Source organism: Episyrphus balteatus, chromosome 4, assembly GCF_945859705.1.
Source record: "Episyrphus balteatus chromosome 4, idEpiBalt1.1, whole genome shotgun sequence".
Lineage (NCBI taxonomy): Eukaryota > Metazoa > Arthropoda > Insecta > Diptera > Syrphidae > Episyrphus > Episyrphus balteatus.
In genome coordinates this window covers 17,556,772-17,577,438 of record NC_079137.1, presented here as the reverse complement: position 1 = coordinate 17,577,438, position 20,667 = coordinate 17,556,772, and the positions used below count along the sequence as shown (strand labels likewise).

Genomic DNA, 20,667 nt, shown 5'->3' with positions numbered 1-20,667 from the left:
TATAATTATTTCGCACCAGAAATTCAAAAAATAATTTTTAAAATTAAGTTTAACGAATTAAATAAAAATAAAGGGTGGCAAACAATCCAGTATATACTTGTCGTCTAATTCGTGCAAGGAGTAAAAATTAAATATCCTTTATATTGTTTAAAAACGAAAAAAATCGACTGCCTTTATAATTATTTCGGTGAGTGTAAAAAAATGATTTTTTTTTTTAGTAGAAGCTTGATGTAAAAATGGAAAAAGCGGAGACCTTCCCATTAATATAAAGAGCTCATATTTGGTGTGTATATTCTAGAGGTGTCTAGCAATCGATTTTTAGGAGTACAAAATAAAAAAAAATAATTTCGATTTTTTTGACCCACCCTAATAAGTAGGCTTCTGAAAATGATACCCAAGTATTCTTGGTTGTTCTAAGTCCCATCATATTTTGTTCTAAGTCCACTTTTTATTTAAGGAAAGTTCGAACTTGTATAGGAATTGTTCTAGGTCCAATTTTGGGTTTTTAGTTTTAAAAAATATTTAAAAATAGTATGCAACCTACTAATGAGGTAAACTTGTATGGTTTATTCAAGAAAAAAGAACAAACTCTATAAAAACATAACTTGAATGACGAACGAGCAGAAAAATGTCGCTTTAAACCAATTTGAAACTTAAAAATCGTCCCCTGTAAAATTAGCTTTTTGTGACTTAGAACAATTTTGCTTTACGCCGACGATATGTTGTCCATTATTCGAAAAAAAAACTTTTCCTGGTATAACTTTTCAATCTGACAAATACAAGCTGGAGGCGAAACGAAAATTTTCATATAAAAATAGCACAACGAAATCGTAAACCAAAATTTAGCTTTTCGTTGGACGTTAAGCACCTTAAATAAACAAAGTGAAAAAAAATAATAAAAATTATTTTTATTTTTAAGCGGAGTGATTGAATATAATTCAATTAAAAAGTTAATAACTTTTTATTATTAAAAAGTTAAAGTGACCTCAACTCCATATGCGTTTCGCCCAGGTATGACAGTGGGCTCATCAGTTAGATGCTGTCATACCCTTACTAAGACGCAAAATTTTGGTCCATGAATACAGACACTTATAAAAATCACAACCTGAATAGACTGTGAATTTTAATATTTTAGGGGAACATGGTTACTAGAGTAACCGCAAGAAATCGATTTTCGAAATTTGGTGGGGGGAACCCCATAAAATGTTCCGCCTTTGCAGATTTTTAGATAGCAAAAATTTCAGCTCGATTGGATAACTCTAAATGGTGCCGACACTCGCTCAAAGTATCAAAAATCTTTGTTTTTTCACTGTTTTTCGAAGAAAATTAGCTCTAGCTCCCAAACAGATCGGGTTATTTTCACTTTTTATATATTAAATTAAAGGTAGTGTTGCTACACATAATTCAGATGCTTAATTTGTTTAGTTTTACTTAAAAAGAAAAATTTTGTCATCAATTTAAATTTTCAGTACTTACCTCAAAAAGAGCTGAAGTGCAAACTCAATTTAAAATTAAACTTTTTTTTAAACTGTTTTATTTAAAAAAAAAAAAACATTTAACAGAATTCTAAGGCTGTGTGTGAATTGCGTTAAATAGTTAACATCGTGTAAAATTTTTGACACTATTGAGGTGAACAAAAAAATTTCAGCTGTATGGCTTATTGTTTAATATTTTTCTCTGCTTCTTTTCTGCTATGAAACTCCTTTTTAATAAAAAAAAAAAAAAAACAAAACCATCTGCAAAAAAAATTTAACTCAAATTTAACTAGGTCCCAGAGCCCAATAAATTGTTAAAAGCTGAAAATTTTGTATTCACCTCAATAGTGTCAAAAATTTTACACTATGTTAACTATTTTACGCAATTCACACACGTCCTAAAAAACAAAAAAAATAACATCGTGTTACATTTCTTATACATAATTAATGAAGAAAATACTAAAAAAATTTAATCAAGAGATTTACAAAGTAGTTTTGGAAGCATCAGGATACAATTTTCGGCACTCACTGACTACTTGAAGTACATATTGTTTTTGTTCCTCATCTTTAGTTAAAAGGTTATTAAAATCGGTTATTAATTTGACTCCTCTTTCTGTCATGTCATTTACGACTTTAAGTGGTTGCACTTTTTTAAAGCCTTCTTTAAAATGCGGGTTTTCCGGCGAAGGATTAGGAGGTTCTTTGAGAAAACTTGTGTCTATTTTCAATCGGCTGAAAAAGATCAATGTTTCTTTGTTCACAATATTTTTTAACCCTGCTGTGACAAATTGTTCATCTTCATGTGTCTGTAGCTTTGGATTTACTATTCTGTTGGTTTCCGTTTCACTGGTTTTCAAAATTATGTTGGCCGTTTCTAATTTTTCGCCATCTCGTAAAGTTAGGTCAAAGAACGCCAGACCTGCCAGCTCTGAACTCAAATACCATAAATGGTTTGAGAATTTAGCAAAAGCCTTCTCTGAAATATATTTGTCTATCTTGCGGTATTCAATGCGATTACGCAAAAGATCAAGATCTTGTTTAGGAGCCAGATAAGCTCTTGGGGCATTAAACCAAGCAAAAGTTTTTTCTTGTTGAATGTAAGTCTGATTTTGAAACTACAAAGTCAATTGGATTTTGCCCTAGTGCTTCTATTGTAGCTATAATTATGCGAGAAGCAATTCTATCAGATGCCTTACATTGGTCCAATAACATAGAAAGTTTCATTGTTAATAGCTCTTTCACCCCACGACTATACCTCATACTTTTGATACCCGAGGGCCCAGAGATAGAGAAACATCCATTCTATCCCAATCCGCAGAATAAAACAGTTAAAAAAAAGTTTAATTTTAAATCGAGTTTGCACTTCAGCTCTTTTTGAGGTATGTACTGAAAATTTAAATTGATGACAATATTTTTCTTTTTTAGTAAAACTAAACAAATTTAGCATCTGAATTATGTGTTACAACACTACCTTTAATTTAATATATAAAAAGTGAAAATAACTCGATCTGTCTGGGAGCTAGAGCTAATTTTCTTCGAAAAACAGTGAAAAAACAGAGATTTTTGATACTTTGAGCGAGTGTCGGCACCATTTAGGGCCAATTTATTGAGCCTCCATTAAATTTTGAAATTTATCGCTTTAGTTAACGGCCTCGTTAAACTATTGTCGCCTTTAAGTATACATCATTAAAAATTCATTTAATTCACTCTTCTTTAGTTAAAGTCCTTACTTTTAATGGAAACTTTAAATTTAAAACTCTGTTAAAAATATCCTAGGGATTTTTTATTTTGTTTGAAAAATAATCTGTCAAAAGCTACAATTTTGTCAAATCAAATAGATTTGAATTGGAAGAAAAACCAAAAAACTATGACCCGTAAGTATTTTGCAGCTGAAAACGCCAGAAAATGCAAGAGATTAACGATATACCAGTGGTAACCAAAGAATGCTACAACCTACAATTGAAACCATGAGAAGAAGAAGGAGTTAAGTGAAATTTTTAATTTTTTCCATCGGTGTCAAATAACAACTTAAATTTAAGTGTTATCGGCATTCATCTCGTGTCATTGGTTTAGAAGTAAGCTTTATATCTCTTCTTCTCATGGCTTCAATTGCAATGTTATGTATGTTATGTATGTATTATGCAGCATCTCAAAAATGATTAGTTTTGAAGTGGAGAATATAATCTAGTAGATCTAGTATTATCTGTGCGAAGTAGACAAGAAATGCATTAATTTCTTTGAATTTTGTTCTTTTTTATGGTACAAATGCATGTGTGTATACCTACAAAAAATTCTAGTCTGGACTTTTTTTCATAATTGTGATGTTTTTTTAATAATTCTTTAGCTCATTTGACATTTTTCAAATAAAATAATAATTGAAATAAAAAAAATAAATGAAATGACATTTGAAAGTAATGGAGAGTGAATAAATAGAAATTCTGTTTAAAACCTCCATTAGCTCTAAAAATCCCTCTTAAAAGATCGAATTTGGTGTTTTAACTAAAACTACTTTTAAATTTAATGCTCAATTAGTTAATGATGCCAAACTTCAAAAAAATCCTTAAAAGAGACTCAATTAAACGAAATTGGTTTTTAATTTTACAATTCCCTTTTTTAATGGCGATTTAAGTTTAATGGAGAGTCAATAAATTGGGCCTTAGAGTTATCCAATCGAGCTGAAATTTTGGCTATCTAAAAATCTGCAAAGGCGGAACATTTTATGGGGTTCCCCCGAAAAAAATTCGACAAAAAATTTTTTCTATGGGAGTTGCGGTCACTCTAATGGTTACATTCTTGCACCTAAAAACAATTGCCCGTGGTCAGGCTAATAAGTAAACAAAGTGAAAAAAAAATAATGAGAATTATTTTTATTTTTAAGCGGAGTGATTGAATATAATTCAATTAAAAAGTTAATAACTTTTTATTATTAAAAAGTTAAAGTGACCTCAACTCCATATGGGTATGACAGCATCTAACTGATGAGCCCACTGTCATACCTGGGCGAAACGCATATGGAGTTGAGGTCACTTTAACTTTTTAATAATAAAAAGTTATTAACTTTTTAATTGAATTATATTCAATCACTCCGCTTAAAAATAAAAATAATTTTCATTATTTTTTTTTCACTTTGTTTACTTATTAGCCTGACCACGGGAAATTGTTTTTAGGTGCAAGAATGTAACCATGTTCCCCTAAAATATTAAAATTCACAGTCTATTCAGGTTGTGATTTTTATAAGTGTCTGTATTCATGGACCAAAATTTTGCGTCTTAGTAAGGGTATGACAGCATCTAACTGATGAGCCCACTGTCATACCTGGGCGAAACGCATATGGAGTTGAGGTTAGGTTAGGTTAGGTTAAATGGGCTGACAGTTGATCTTGTTACCGTCACACTTAGATCAATGTAGATCCCTTGTGATACCCTGAAGTATTGTAACTTCATGAAAAAGTGATAACCTATGAATGCTATGGTTGTTCGAGCCATTTAGAGGACTTTACAAAGTTCAGTAGGCTATTGCCTGAAAGTTCCGAAAGTTCTTCTAATTCATTAAAGAAGTAGTTTCCTAAGAATTTTTTCCTAGTGCGACAGAGTGCTGGGCAGTGACAGAGGAAGTGAACAGTGTTTTCCTGTTCGTCCTCATTGCCGCAGCCTCTGCATAGATCATCCGTACTAAGCCCCATTTTCTTTTTGTGGTATCCTAGTAGGTTATGTCCCGTTAAGACGCCTATTAGGGATCTTAAGGAAGGTTTACTAAGTAGTAAGATCTTATTTGATTTTTTCTCGTTGAAGTTCGGCCATAGTTTCCTGGTGTGACCGCAGGTTTCTAGGAGGTTCCATCTTTCATTTGTTTTTTGTGAAATATTGTTGACAATATTTCGTTTTATTTCACATTGTGGGATTCTGATGTTATGGTCTATGAGAGAGGGATCAAGAACTGAGCCCTCCCTTGCAAGCTCATCCGCTTTTTCGTTGCCGAACACATCACTGTGGCCGGGAACCCAGCAGAGTCTTACATTATGCTGCATACCAAGAACCCTAAGCTCTTCGCGACAGCAAGAAACAAGCTTTGACTTGATTAAGGTGGCAGAAATCGCTTTTATTGCCGCTTGGCTATCAATGAAAAAGGTGATGTCAGCAGGTGATATCGCCATCATGGATATTTGTTTAGCAGCATTTTTCACTGCCAATATCTCGGCTTGGAAGACACTGCTGTGATCGGGGAGCCTGAAAGAACTGGCAAGGTTAAGGTTTTCTGAGTAAAAACCTGCACCAACCCCAGTGTTCATTTTCGAACCATCAGTAAAGATGGCGATAGTCGACTCATTTAAAAAAGGTACACTGTTTTCCCAATCTTGTCTGTTTGGGAAACTGACATTAAAAGACTTGTTGAAGTCTAAGTAAGGGGCCATGTAATCTGTACTTACGTTGTTGCCAACGTAGTTAGAAAGGATCGTAGTGTGGCCGTTTTGACTAGTATTCCAAATGTTGGTTTGACTGAGTCGTAGGGCGCTGTTTGCTGCTAATTCTTGTACAAATAGATCTAAGGGAGTGAGATTAAGGATTGCTTCCAGCCCTGCGGTTGGAGTGGACCTCATCACCCCCGTAGTGCTAATGCATGCTGTTCTCTGTACTTTGGTTAGGGTCTTCAAGTTCGTGGATTTCTCCAGAGCTTGCCACCAGACTAAGCTGCCATAAGTCAGAATGGGTCTGACAATGGCAGTATACATCCACATGATTATTTTAGGATTTGGTCCCCAGTTTCTGCCAAGAATTCGATTACATGAGTAAAGTGCAAACGTGGCTTTCTTATATCTTTCTTGAATGTTTGGACCCCAGTTAAGTTTCTTATCCAAGATCACTCCGAGATATTTCGCTTTATCCGAAATCTTAAGTGGGGTGCCATCAATTTTTGGCACTGCAAAAGGAGGAATTTTCCTTCTGTTTGTGAAAAGTACCATTTCTGTTTTAAGGGGGTTTACTTTGAGACCGCATCTCCTGGTCCAGTTACTGACCTTGGATAATGCGCTTTCTAATTGTTCGCTTACAGTGGTTAGGTATTTACCTGTCGCTAGAAGAGCTAGATCGTCTGCGTAGGCTATAACCTTGACACCGCTGTTATTCAGTTTGATGAGAATCTCATTCATCACCAAAATCCAAAGAAGAGGTGATAAAATACCGCCTTGTGGAGTTCCTCTAGATGCGTACATTTTTATAATTGACCCACCTAATTCACTATTTATTTGTCTGTTTTTCAACATGCACACGATCCATTTTATGACCGTGTCTTCTATTTTAAGATCAGTGAGTGCTTTTTCAATTGCACTATTATGAACATTATTGAATGCTCCTTCTATGTCTAGAAATGCTGCGAGGGTATATTCTTTAACCACAAGTGACTTTTCTATTGTTCTGACTGCACAGTGTAAGGCTGTTTCTACACTTCTACCTTTTGTGTATGCATGCTGAAAGGGTGATATAGTCTCCGGTCTTAAATAACTGCGGATATGTATATCGATTAATCTTTCAAGAGTTTTGAGTGTAAAAGAAGTTAGACTGATAGGTCTGAAATCTTTTGGTTCTGTGTAACTGGATTTACCAGCTTTAGGTATAAAGACAACTTTGACTTCACGCCATGTTTTAGGGACATATCCCAGTTGTAGGCTATTTTGGAATATTGAGATCAGGTATGGAATAATGAATTCACTACTTTTTTGCAGCATCAAGGGGAAGACGCCGTCCAGGCCTGGAGATTTATAAGGAGAGAAGGAGTTGATGGCCCAGATCAACTTTTCTTTCGTAATAATTTCTCTAGGAATTTCACAATATGAGTGCAAAGAGTTTGTGGAAACATTTTCCAATTCAGAGTTACTACCTGGGAAGTGAGTTTGCACCAGGAGTTTTAAGCTGTCTTGACAAGATTCAGTCCACTGGTTATCAGGCCCTTTTAGGGAGCCTATAGGAGTGATTGTTTTGGAGAGGATCTTCCTTAGTCTTGCCGAATGATTTGTACATTCGATAGTACTACAAAAGTTTCTCCAAGAACATCGTTTGGCTCGTTGGGTTTCTGTCTTAAATTTTCTTTGACTGGTTTTGTAGGATTCCCAATCACTTTCAGCTCTAGTGCGTTTAGCACGATTGAAAAGTTTTCTAGTTTCTTTTCTTATGTTACTGAGCTCAACTGTCCACCAGGGTGGTTTGTTGTTTTTCTTCGTCGCGGTAATAAGAGGACAACTTTTGTCCAATGCATCGCGTAGAATTCCTGTGAATTCCTCTGTCAATTTATCTAAGCCATTTGGGTCTAGATTATTATCAGTCCTCAGGGGACTGAGGTTCTTAACTATTTCCCTATTGAATACCTGCCAATCGGTACGCCTATTATTCCTAAAGGGCTTATTGTGCCTATCAGCATCAGGGATATAAAATTCTATTAGCCTATGGTCGGAAAAAGAGATTTCATCTAAAACCTTCCATTTTTCTAATAGGCAAGTGTCTGAGTTATTCGTCAAAGTAATATCAAGAACCTCTTCACGTGTTTTTGTAACAAAGGTGGGGGTGTTGCCTCTGTTAGCTACCACAAGGTTATTTTCGATAATATATTCGAAGAGGGACTCGCCCCTAGTATTTATGTCAGTGCTTCCCCATTGCACATGATGTGAATTAGAATCACAACCTAAAATGATATCAAATTTGTTCTTACTTGCAAAAGATATCAACGTTTTAGTGATATCTGCCGGTGGTCCTTCTATGCTATCATACGGCATGTAGGTGGAAGAGAAGATGAGCGTTGGAAGCCCATCGCGTTCCAGTTTTACCGTAGTCTGGTCAATGTTGCTGTAAGTAGTTAGAAGAAAAAGATTAAACTGTTTCTTAGCTACTATGCATGTTCTAGGGTTACTGTTTTGACTGTCAAGATTTGACTTGTACAGCAGTAGTTCTTTAGATTGTAGACCCTTGATATTCCCTCTCACAACCCAGGGTTCCTGTATCAGGGCTACGTCGTATTGTCTACTCTCCATGAGGTAGACAAGGTTAGCAGTTGCGGCTTTACTATGATGAAGATTGATTTGTAAGATTTTCAATTCCATTTATATAATAAAGTTTAAGTTCATCGCTTTACTAACCTGTTTTCTTTCGTTGCGAATCAGCCTAAGTTTGCACCTGGTGATACCAACGCGTACCTTAAAGTCAGCCTTCCTCAGGAGTGGTAAAGATTTGTGACTCAATCTCACCACCACTTCGGTGCCATCATTCGTTCTTTCACACTTGACCCATTCCCATTCTCTGCTCAAGAGATCACTATTCAGGGATAGGATGTATCTCTCAAGCCGTTCGCTGGGAAGGGAGTTGAGGTCACTTTAACTTTTTAATAATAAAAAGTTATTAACTTTTTAATTGAGTTAAGCACCTTAAACAACGAAATTCTTACTAGTGCTAGAATATTTGGAGTTTTCTGTCGTTTGTCACATTTACCTTCTGGTAAAACTTACGAACTTCATTCCTGTTATAGCATCCCTCTATTTCCACGATCGCCTCTTTCTCGTGTTGCCTCTTTTTTCTCCTGAGAAGCCGATGTTCTTCTGTTCTTTTCCGCTTGTAGAGCTCATTGGCAGCTCTGGTCCTTCTGTGCAGCGCCGCTTTGTATGCTTTCTGTTTAGCTGCATGTGCTGCCGGCATTCATCATCAAACCAGGGGTTTCGTTGTGGTGGCCTTGTGAAACCCAGCACTTCAGAGGCGGCATCTTTAATGGCTTCTTGGCAGTGCTGCCACTGGTTATCTATACTTGCTGCTGGCGGCGTAGGACTTCTTATGAATCTTGAGATGCGGGAAACGCGTACTTGCTATGACAACATTTTGCCCCGCAGCAAAGTCGACTAGCCTAAATCCATTATCGGATGTGTTGTCGTGCAGGCTATGCTTTCCGACTGTGCTTCCAAAGATATCTTCTCTTCCTAGCTTTGCATTAAAATCACCCAGGACAATTTTAATGTCGTAGCTTGGGATTTGCTCGTAGGTTTTTTCGAGGAGCTCGTAGAAATTATCTTTGGTGGTATCGTCTTTCTCTTCCGCGGGGGCGTGTGCACATACATACATATCAGACTTATGTTGGTGAATTTAGCCTTTATGCGGATCGTGGTGAGGCGCTCGTTGACACAGTTAAATTTCAGGACGTTCTGCCTGAGTCTGCCTCCGATGACAAATCCACATCCAAATGTGCCCTGTTGCCGGTTGCAGTCGCCGTAGTAGATATCGTGGGTCTTCAATTTTCTCTTGCCCGGCCCTTCCCATCGCATTTCTTGGATGGCAGTTATATCTGCCTTATAGCAGTCGAGGGCCTCCGCTAATTGTTCGGCTGCACAAGGTCTGTTAAGGGACCTAACATTCCACGTGCAGATTCGAAATTCGTTGTCCTTATTTCGTTTGCTAGGGTCGTCATCAGTAAATCCGTCCGTTTCCGAGGCTTGTCGTCGTTCCATAACTACATCCTACTTCTGGTCGGGCAGTTACCCCGACGGCAGAAGCCACCAACCTGGAGGGCCAGGCCCTTTGATGACCCCAAGGACGAGAGGTTGGCTAAGCCCCTCCTTATAGACCTGTGCTCTGAATATGTCTGAGTAGCTCGTATTAGGTGTTCACCAAGTAGTTCGGCCTTACTGGAACTGGTGACGCTACCGTTGATTCTAAAAAAGAATTCTTCCGCTACAGTCATTTGTTGGAAGTGCCTTGGTGGGAACACTCCTTCGTTGTGGGGGTAATTAGTAGCAACAGCCTACTCCGCTTCGACCTGTCGACCATGGGAGGCCCTTCTGCGAAAACAAGTTTCGCGATCGCATAGCTCTAAGCTTCATAGTAGTAGTCACCGTAAGCCCATCCGCCACGACAAGCCTTTAGCCCATGGATGGGCTATAAACCATGAGTATATAAACCATGAGGGATCCCATAATTTTTCCGACTTTTTTTCAAGAGTAGTTTTAAGTCTAATGTTATACATTATGTAAATATTTAACTTTCCAATATCAAAGCTCTTTCTGGTGATCATGTATGTATGTAGAATGTACATACGAGTCATAACAAAATTTTATTTAATCTACATAAAATCAAAAGAAAATTTTAAAACTATAATTCGAAAAAAAAAACAAATGCACTTAAAAATAAAGCTTAGTTTTTGATTTTAATCAAATACTTAAATTCATTTTGAAGTGCTTCTAATCTGTGTAATAAGTTTAGACTCCAGTCGAAGTTAGACCCGGTGAATATGGCTCATTGTTTTTAAAAATGTTTTTTTGTTTTTGTTATTATTCAGATTTCAGATTTCAGACATTAGACCGGATTCATAATTTTTGTAAGACAATTCAAATAGTGCATTTAAAATATTAAACATTTTTTTCTTACATATATTAATAGTTTTGTTTACTTGTTTATTCACTTAAGATTTAACAAACGCGAAGAAGCCCAAGAAGCAATCTCAGCTCTTAACAACGTAATACCGGAGGGTGGCTCTCAACCATTGTCCGTCCGCATTGCAGAAGAGCACGGCAAGGCGAAAGCACACAGCTTTATGACGGCACCTCCAGTTCCAGCGAACATGAATATGAACATGAACATGAATGCCTACAATTCAATGGTGCACAGAGGTAGACCAAAAACACGTTTCCAAAAAGTACATCCATATCAGAATCCTAATTTTTTCTAAGAATGAAAAAATTAATGCATAAATAACGCAAACAAAAATTAAGATTTATCATCATCTGATATATACAATTAAAAAAAGAAACATGAGAAACCACATTAATTAATAATAATTACATTCGTAGTTTAACAAAAAAAAAAGCCAACATTTATAGGATTGAATCATTTTTTTTTTTCTCATAACAATTAAATAATAATATGTTTTTTTTTTATCAGAAGGAAATAATTTTAAAACAATTATATTTTTTTTTTGTTTAAATATAGATTTAATAACACTTTTTAACTATTATTCCTCGGTGGTTGAACAATTATTCAACTATTTACTTGTACTACCCGATGGGTTGCAAGCTAGGCAGCCTTTTGATCTGCTGAGGACGTATAGTTGTAGGAAAAAATCATATTTTTTTTATCAACAACCATCAAGTAATCATTTTAGAGTTAAATATAGACATATAATATTTTTTGTTTTGGTAATGGAAAACAATTTGAATTCTTTTGTTTTTTTTTTTATGTCAGTTATTTTTCAGGAAGGCCTTTAATGCCTTAAATGAAAACCGCCATTTTCATATAGCATAAAGGTTTTGAAAATTTATGAAAATATTATATTTTTTTTTTTAATATTAGAAACCAACCAAAATAAGATTCTAGGAACTCAAAAGATTGAGGTACGACGATTTGCCCCTTTTAAATTCGTACTGATTGAATTCGATTGAATTTGATACATTTTCTAATATTAGATTATATTTGTATTAGTTTAGATATCTGTCTTTTCCCCTGTTCTATAAGCAGGCAAATACGCCAAACTCAATTCCCATCATGGTTTTATGAAAAAAACAGTCACTTAACTTTATATTTTAGTTATTTCAAATAATTTGTTTTATCACCCTAACCACAAAATAACAATTTCAAAACAAAAAATCGTCCCTCCAACTATAGTCTATACGTTAATGTTTTATATTTACATTTTTTTAACAAAAGAAATACATTTCGTATCAACGAAAAACTACATAATTTAAAATATATATATATAAAGTTAAATACATACATAAAATGAAAACATCTTATTTTTTTGTGTGTGTTAAATAATGAAACATATAATCGAACAGAAAATTAGTTTGTTGAAAAAAAGCAAATAAATTAAGAATTGGTCAGAGTTTGAAAATATAGATATACATATAAAAAAAAAAAAACAAAAAACAGGATTAACATTTTAAGATATATGAATATTTGACAAAAAATACAATTACATACTTTTTCAATTAACTAATATTACAAGTTCTAATTATTACAGTACATACTACATGTGTTTAAACATTTATAAAATTATATAAGTATATTTGAACGTGAAATTATAAATAAAGATTCATAAATGTGGATAATTTTTTTTTTTTTTTTTAGATAAAAGTAAATGGACAACTATGGAATTGAAAAATATTTGAAACAAAAAAATGTTTTGTTGATGGGGTTGTAAGAAGATTGATAGTGGGCGTTTTTGCTTATGTTTTTTTTTTTTTTTTGCTATGTGAATGATGTTAAATCCAACTTGTTAAATTTATTGAGAGCTTTTTCTCTGAATTTTCATAATTTTCTCATTTTGAATTGGTTCAAATCTGAAACAAAGGGTTATAATAAAATGCAATCCGCGGGTTAAAAGAATTTAATTATTTGAATTTAATATATTTCTCTTTGATAAACAATTAAAAAATGAAGGTTAAAAAAAAAATTGTACAGTGTATCGTAATAAAACTTGCTCAGAACATTCAAACAAAGTAAAAAAACATAGATACTAAACCTTTTATAAGTGTTACTTCCTTTTATGTATTTATCCTTAAATATACATATATTGGGTAAAAAAACTGGCCAAAAATCTGTAGATTCAAAAACTTGGAAATATTACCTTATATCAATTAATAACAAATTTCAGTTATGGTGACTATATCCTGTAGAGATACGAAAACGATGATTTATATAGGATCGGATCCCTAAATATTAAAAAAAAAATTTATGTATTTGCATTAGGTCGGTTCATATTTTGAGAAACAAAAAATGGAATTTGCATGCTCCCGAGGAAAAGGAGGGTGAAAAAATACAAAAACTATGTTCCACAAATTGTATGTTATCTCAAATTGAACAAAACTACCATAAAAAATAGTTCGAAATTCAGTTAAAAATATCGTCCCTATAAATCTATTAAGTACATTCAAATTGTTATTATTATGCAATTTTTATTTGTATATAAAGTTGCGTGTAGCAAGTATTTTTGTCAATGATATAATTTGTAAATGAAAATGTATCAAAATGATCAACCATTATTTTGATACACTGTACCTACTACTAAAGGAGAGGGATAAATAAATAATTTCAAGTGCGGACACTAACAATAAACCTTAATTTGCATTTGAATATTTGTTGATGATCAGTTAAATATTTTAAAAATTTTGTTTGTCATATTTACGTAATATTATGTACTTATATCAATCAATCGTGATTAAAAAAGAGGTCGTTGAATGACCACCAAGCATACCCGCATACCGTTTAATGTAGACTATGCCTATCCATTTTTTATTTCAAATACTAACTAAAAATTAATAAGATAAGATAAACATCACAGCATAAAAAATCTTCTCGTCGTAATAAGCAACCACTGAAACTTCTATTTTTTAAGACGTTTCTTTTATTTTTTACTCTCACTTCGGGTTGAATATTTTTTTTATTTTTTTCTAGGGGATGCCTAACAATATTTATTAACAAAATATATTTTTTTTTAAATATATGGCTTTATTTTGCTGAGAGAAACAAATGTATTACTATGTAATTTTAGATTTTAATCAAAAGAGAATCCATATTATCATCAAATTGATTGCGAAAAAAGAATTGGGCATATTTGTTAGTGAATCGTTTAATGAAAGTTTAATTAAAGTTTACAGCCAAATTATTGGTTCTTAGTTATAGACCCGAATTTAGCAAAACTCGATTTTAACAAAAAAAAATAATTAAGAGTATTAAAACATACATGTAACTTCTAAACTTAAAAATTGGCTTAGAAGCAGTTTACCTATTTTAAAATCAAAACACTTTTTTAATTTGGAAGTGAGATGTGTGCTTTATTTTTTATTTAAATCGAGTTTTCACTAAATGCGGGTCTATTACTAAGGGCCATTTATTTGGATGAACGTGTATTTAAAATCCAACAATTTAAAAAAATTTCTTAAATCCAAAGATTGCATTGGGTTTCATATTATGTATACACTCAGAACAAAAAATTTAATCTAGTGTGTATTTATGTAAGTTGTGAATATTATAGACTTGGATTAATTTTTGTTTACTATTGTATTCTTAAATCAAAATTAAACGCATTTACATTCAGAGAATTTTTTTTTTTAAATTTCTGTCCAGTTCTAGCAATCAAAGTCGATGTATTAGATATAAACCGACAATGTATATTTTGGTCCAAGTTTTTATTATAGAACATGTGTGAAATATTTTTGTTTTATTATCTTGTCAACTAATGCAACTTTTAAAATCCCAGGTGAAAATGTCAGGCGTTGATGTTTTCGACTAGTTTACAGTTCAAACAGTTTTTCGTCCATAATAAATTAATATTAATATAAAACTAAACGAAGTTTAGTGATTTACATCATACGTATAATGTTCTATGTTCTAATTAATTTAATTAATTGATTAAAATACAATTAAATACTTTATTTGCTTGCAAAGGCCTCGTGAAATTAATATAATGTTGTTTTCGATTGGAAGTTATTGACAAGAAAATGACGGATAGAGCATTTCTCAGAAGAGAAATTATCTTCTCCTTCCGTCAAGAAATATTTGAGACTATTTTATTAGTCAACGTCCTTTTCTGAACGGATACATATTTAGTTCGACGAATAAAACGAATTAGGATGATTTTTCTTGACTAACTTTCCTGTCGAATATTTTTTTTTTAATTTACATTTTTTTTTCTAACAGCTAATTAATTAGAGACTTGAAATTTGCCTAACGTTTCTGAACGTTTCATTCAAAAATTGTGTCGCCAATGATAAAAATTACAGAACAGGAGCACATAACGGATTGGGCGAGATTTGTGAAAACTGTAAAATGAATTTATTTTGGTATTGGTAGAACTTTTTCACCAAACTTCCTAAAATATTGAAGAAATAATTAGGTATAAAAATATTTTTGTCGAACAGTTTCAACCGACTGATAACGAATGATAAACTGTGTTGTTATTAAAAATTAATATTTATTAAAAAAGACTTGGACCACTTTCCATTAATGTTTGGCCATTTTATTAGATTTTTAAAATTAACACTATTTAAAAAAAATTCTTCAGCAAAATAAGTTAATAGCAGTAAAAATCAATTATAGTCAACAAAACACGAAAAGCCTGGATAAAGGTGAGATTTTTTTTTATTTTTTTTTATGTACCTACATTATATTAAAAACAAAACTACTAGGCTAAGCTAAAATGTATGTATACTACGAGCTTTTCTTTTTACCAATTTTTTTTTTTTTTGTTTTGTTTTTTTTTTTTGTTTTTTTTTTTTTTTTTTTTTTTTTTTGTTAACCAAAACAGTATACAAAATAGAGTCCTCCTCTATTTCTTTTCTAGTAATAGCTATTTTTTTCCATATGAATGTATGCAAATTAAAATAACGACACTGCATTAATGTACACCTTAATAAATCTTGAGGATGTTTTTTTTTTGTATTTTTTTTTTTTTTTTGTTCTAACACAAGATGTTAAAATGAATATAAATCTATTATTCGGTGAACATTTTTACTGTTAATCTACTTTCAAAGTTGTTTTTTTCTTCTATTTCTTAAAAAGTTCATAATATGCTAATCTGTTGTGTACTTTTGCTTTCTTTTTTCATGTGTGTGAGCAGTCTTCAACCATTCTGGAATCATTGATGGATTGTACAGGAAAAAATCGTATCATTATCCATATTTATAATTTACATAAGCTTGTATAAATGTTAAGTTTAAATATAGATTTAAAATAATGAAAATCAATATTAGGTTATTTCTAATAATTAAATAATTATAGTTTTGTAGACGATTTTAAGAAATTATTATTTAATTTGTTGACATTTTAAAAACTGAATTAAATGTAGCCCTATCGTGCATTTCTAGCGGTTATTTCTCTTAACTGCCTTTTTATTTTACTTTTGTTAATGATCGATAACGAAATAGTTATTGTTTACAAAAATTGAAGTTGAAATAGTGAGACCGTTAAGAACGTAGAAAATATATTTATTTTTTTTACACATCTTTGAATACATCTCTACTAAATTTTACTTCCATTTGTTGTTATATATTGATTTAATGGCGATTTTGCATAGAATCCACATTCAAGAAAATCAGTGCAATTCTTATGTACTCGATATAGTGGTACTAGACCATCTTCTCATGAGTAGTCTATCACGTGCTAAGGGACGATCAAAAACGATGATAAAAAAAGCAACAGTCAACTATTTCACCTAAACCGTTTCAACCCCAGAATTTCTTACTTAAATCGGTTAAATATGGATTATGTCTTAAAGATATTCCTCTCATATTAGTTTTATGTAAAGTAATTCTCGCTAATTCGAACTTCCTCTAAGTCGAATTTCCATTCTCAATGAAAAAGTTTGAAGAAAAAGATTATATTATTTCCTCTTCCTCGAATTTCCCTTTAACTTGAACTAATTTTCACGTCCAGCGAAAGTTCCACTTATAGACCAGTGCCAATCCGGTTTTCAGAGGGCAAAAGTTGAACAAATTATTAGCAGCATAAGGGTGGTGGGAAAATTTAGGATAAATGGTATATGAAAAGGGAAAAATAAATTGCTCACAAAAAAATTGGCGGAAAGGGGGTGGGTGGGCGAAAAAGTGGGGTGGGTGTCAAAAATCATGGTTTTTTACGATTTCTGTCAAAACTAGACGTCCTATCGAAAAAAGTCAAATGCAAAAGTTGTAGGTAGTATAAATGTCTACAACTTTTACTCAAACAATTTTTTTCTATAACCTCAAAAATATTGGAAAAAATGCAAAAATACGATTTTTTTATTTTTTATTTTTATCTTTTACAAAAATGGTTGGATTTTAACAAAACTTGGTTAAAAACTACTTTGTTATGTTTTCTATTTATTAAACATTTTTTTTGAGCAAAAAGTGAATTTTTGGATTTTTGACGAATTTTATTTGAAAAAATAGCCTATTTTTCAATCAAAAAAGTTACCGAAAAAATTTTTGATTTTTGAAAAGTTTGAAATGAAATTATTTAGATTAAAACCTATTATTTAAGATTCTGTGGAAAAACTACACTTTTGTTTTAGAATATATTGAGAAAAATTGAAAAAAACAAAAAACGATTTTTAAGATCGATTTTTCCGTAAATGACAGTAATATTGGCGAGAAATAATTTTCCATAGAAACTAAATTATTTTTTTCTAATGGCCTTTGACCTTCTTAATTTGAATCTAGCATTAGAATAGCTCTAACGTGAAAAGTTTTTGGGATATTGAATTTTGAACGTCCAAAACACTATTTTTGTGATGTTTTGCATGGTAATATCTCAAAAACGTGAAGTGATAGAATTTTTCTGACTTCGGATTCGAGCTCAGCGCACAAAAAACCATTAGAAAAATATACTTTGATTTCTATAAAAAAAAAACTTTTTGACTAGTGAATTTGAACAAGGCATTCGATTTTTTCTTCCCTGTGCGCTGAGCTCGAATCCGAAGTCAGAAAAATTCTATCACATCACGTTTTTGAGATATTACCATGCAAAACATCACAAAAATAGTGTTTTGGACGTTCAAAATTCAATATCTCAAAAACTTTTCACGTTAGAGCTATTCTAATGCTAGATTCAAATTAAGAAGGTCAAAGGCCATTAGAAAAGTATAATTTAGTTTCTATGGAAAATTATTTCTCGCCAATATTACTGTCATTTACGGAAAAAAACGATCTTAAAAATCGTTTTTTTGTTTTTTTCAATTTTTCTCAATATTTTCTAAAACAAAAGTATAGTTTTTCCACACAATCTTAAATAATAGGTTTTAATCTAAATAATTTCATTTCAAACTTTTCAAAAATCAAAAATTTTTTCGGTAAATTTTTTGATTGAAAAATAGGCTATTTTTTCAAATAAAATTCGTCAAAAATCCAAAAATTCACTTTTTGCTCAAAAAAAATGTTTAATAGATAGAAAACATAACAAAGTAGTTTTTAACCAAGTTTTGTTAAAATCCAACCATTTTTGTAAAAGATAAAAATAAAAAATCAAAAAATCGTATTTTTGCATTTTTTTCAATATTTTTGAGGTTACAGAAAAAAATTGTTTGAGTAAAAGTTGTAGACATTTATACTACCTACAACTTTTGCATTTGACTTTTTTCGATAGGACGTCTAGTTTTGACAGAAATCGTAAGAAACCATGATTTTTGACACCCACCACTTTTTCGCCCACCCACCCCCTTTCCCCCAATTTTTTTGTTGGCAATTTATTTTTCCCCTTTCATATACCATTTATCCTAAATTTTCCCACCACCCATATGCTGCTAATAATTTTTTTATTTTCAAAAATTATTGGCACTGGTCTATTAAGGGAGTCGACAGTATTTAGTTTTTTTTCTGCAAAGATGTCCCACTTTTTAATTTTTCATCGCATTAAATCTTAATGGAATACACGATAGGGCTTATTATATTAAATGTAAGTAAAGAAAAAAAAAACAGAGTGTATTATATTACAACGGTAGATCTCTAAAAAAATTGTACCTTACATTTTTATGACTGAATAATAATAGTTTAATTATTTATTATATATTTTCTGTCAAAGAGTGATCTGTAATTTAATCTTCTTTTTATTTTAACGATTTGCACAACGAATGAAAGTAAAGCTTTATTTATTTTTTTCTTTTGATGTTGATACGTATAGTAATTTTAATCTGAATTGATGTGCAATGAATAGATAAATATATTTTTGTTGAATTGAAATTATTTATTTATTTTTATAAAATATATAAATATACATATATATAAATTTGTTTTAAGATTGAAAAAAAAAAAATAATTATTTATTCAAATTAATGAATATTAATTAATTAATATAATAAACAGACTTCCATAGCGCTTACATTAGCTATTAATTTAAGAAGAAAATAAAATATATATATATATATATATATATACATACCTAATATATATGTAAGTGAATACAAATCCAACAATAATATTGTTCAAATGGGGAAAAATTCAAATAAAATGGACAAGAATCATAATAAATTATATTGAAAAAAAAAAACAAAAATAATAATGATAGAAAAAAATCACTATTCAAACAAACATTAACTGCCCGAAAAGATTTACAACTATTAGAGTTTTAGAGTTGTAGGATTTTCACAAAAAAAAAAAAAAAAATTAGCAATTAAAAAATAGTTAAATAATTTTGAAGATATTTAAATAATTAAAAAAAAAATAGAGAACAAATCGAGATAAATTAGTTAAATAATTAGATAAAAAATTAAAAGAGAAATATGTCGAGTGACCAAATTAAAGGACTTAACAACCATACGATAAATAAATAAAAATATTGTTTTCTACTATATGTGAAAAAAAAATATATAATGAAATTTAGATATTAAATATGATTATATGCCGTTTTTAAATCAATATAAAATAGTTTATACCTTTTTATCGATTTTTTTTAATTCCTTGCCCTCATAAACGACCCATCTATAAATGTTTATTTGAACACAAAAATATAAACGAAATTAAGATATTATTTTTGTTTTTTTTTTTTATAAACTTCAGGAAAGGATAAAATATTGTTTCACTAAACGAATTATGCTCTTTAAATGTAATAGAATATCCTTAAAGATTTTCTTTTTCATTATTTCTAGAAATTGAAAAGAATCTTTTGGTTGAAAACCAACAAATTGCAGGAAGCTTTCACGCAAGTTCATTGTTTTCATTTGTTTTTCTTGTCACGATATATCAAAACCAGAACTTAAATTAACTAGAGAATTTTTTCTTTCCAAACAATCTAAGGCTTACCCTAATACAATTCCAATAGTGGCAAAGAAACGAGACAGATATCGTGTGTCCAAGTAGCTTGCAAAAAGAAACGAAATTTATGTAATTTTTTTTTTTAAATTACTTTTGTTGTTGCAAGACACTTGGACAATTGGTTCAATAGTTCATTTCATTTCTATTTTTAAACATGCTTTACAACAACAAAAAACTATCCGATATCTTCCTCCAATTTGTTTAAACGCACCCAATGGCTTAGTTATTGGTGCGTTTCCGTTTGACTATAACGGTGGAAGAATCAGTATTTATTTCAGCAAATTGATATTTTCGTAGTACATATTAGGCGTGACACCAAACCCAAGTTTTTCTTTTCTCTCGAAAAAGTTGTGCTTTGACAACTAATTTATTACATTTTATATATTGAAGAAAGTTTATAACGATTGCGATTGTATAAGGAAATCGCACCCGTTTCACATAATATTGTGA

At 31.4% G+C, this 20,667-nt stretch overlaps 1 protein-coding gene across 10 annotated transcripts in view; it reads left to right on the top strand.

Annotated features, from left to right (window-relative positions):
* The window catches only part of LOC129920287 (sex-lethal homolog), a 58,304-nt gene extending 41,303 nt beyond the window's left edge, over nt 1–17,001 (top strand). For 5 of the 10 annotated variants that reach the window (XM_056001618.1, XM_056001624.1, XM_056001617.1 and 2 more), the window contains 2 exons: nt 10,907–11,109; nt 16,053–17,001. In XM_056001618.1, the coding sequence (XP_055857593.1) occupies nt 10,907–11,109; nt 16,053–16,120 (271 nt within the window). In that variant the 3' untranslated portion in view covers nt 16,121–17,001. Of the gene's footprint in view, nt 1–10,906; nt 12,520–12,562; nt 12,619–16,052 lie in introns of those variants that run through there. The other 5 variants (XM_056001622.1, XM_056001619.1, XM_056001625.1 and 2 more) reach the window with 4 other exon arrangements.
* The last annotated feature ends 3,666 nt before the right edge of the window (nt 17,002–20,667 follow it).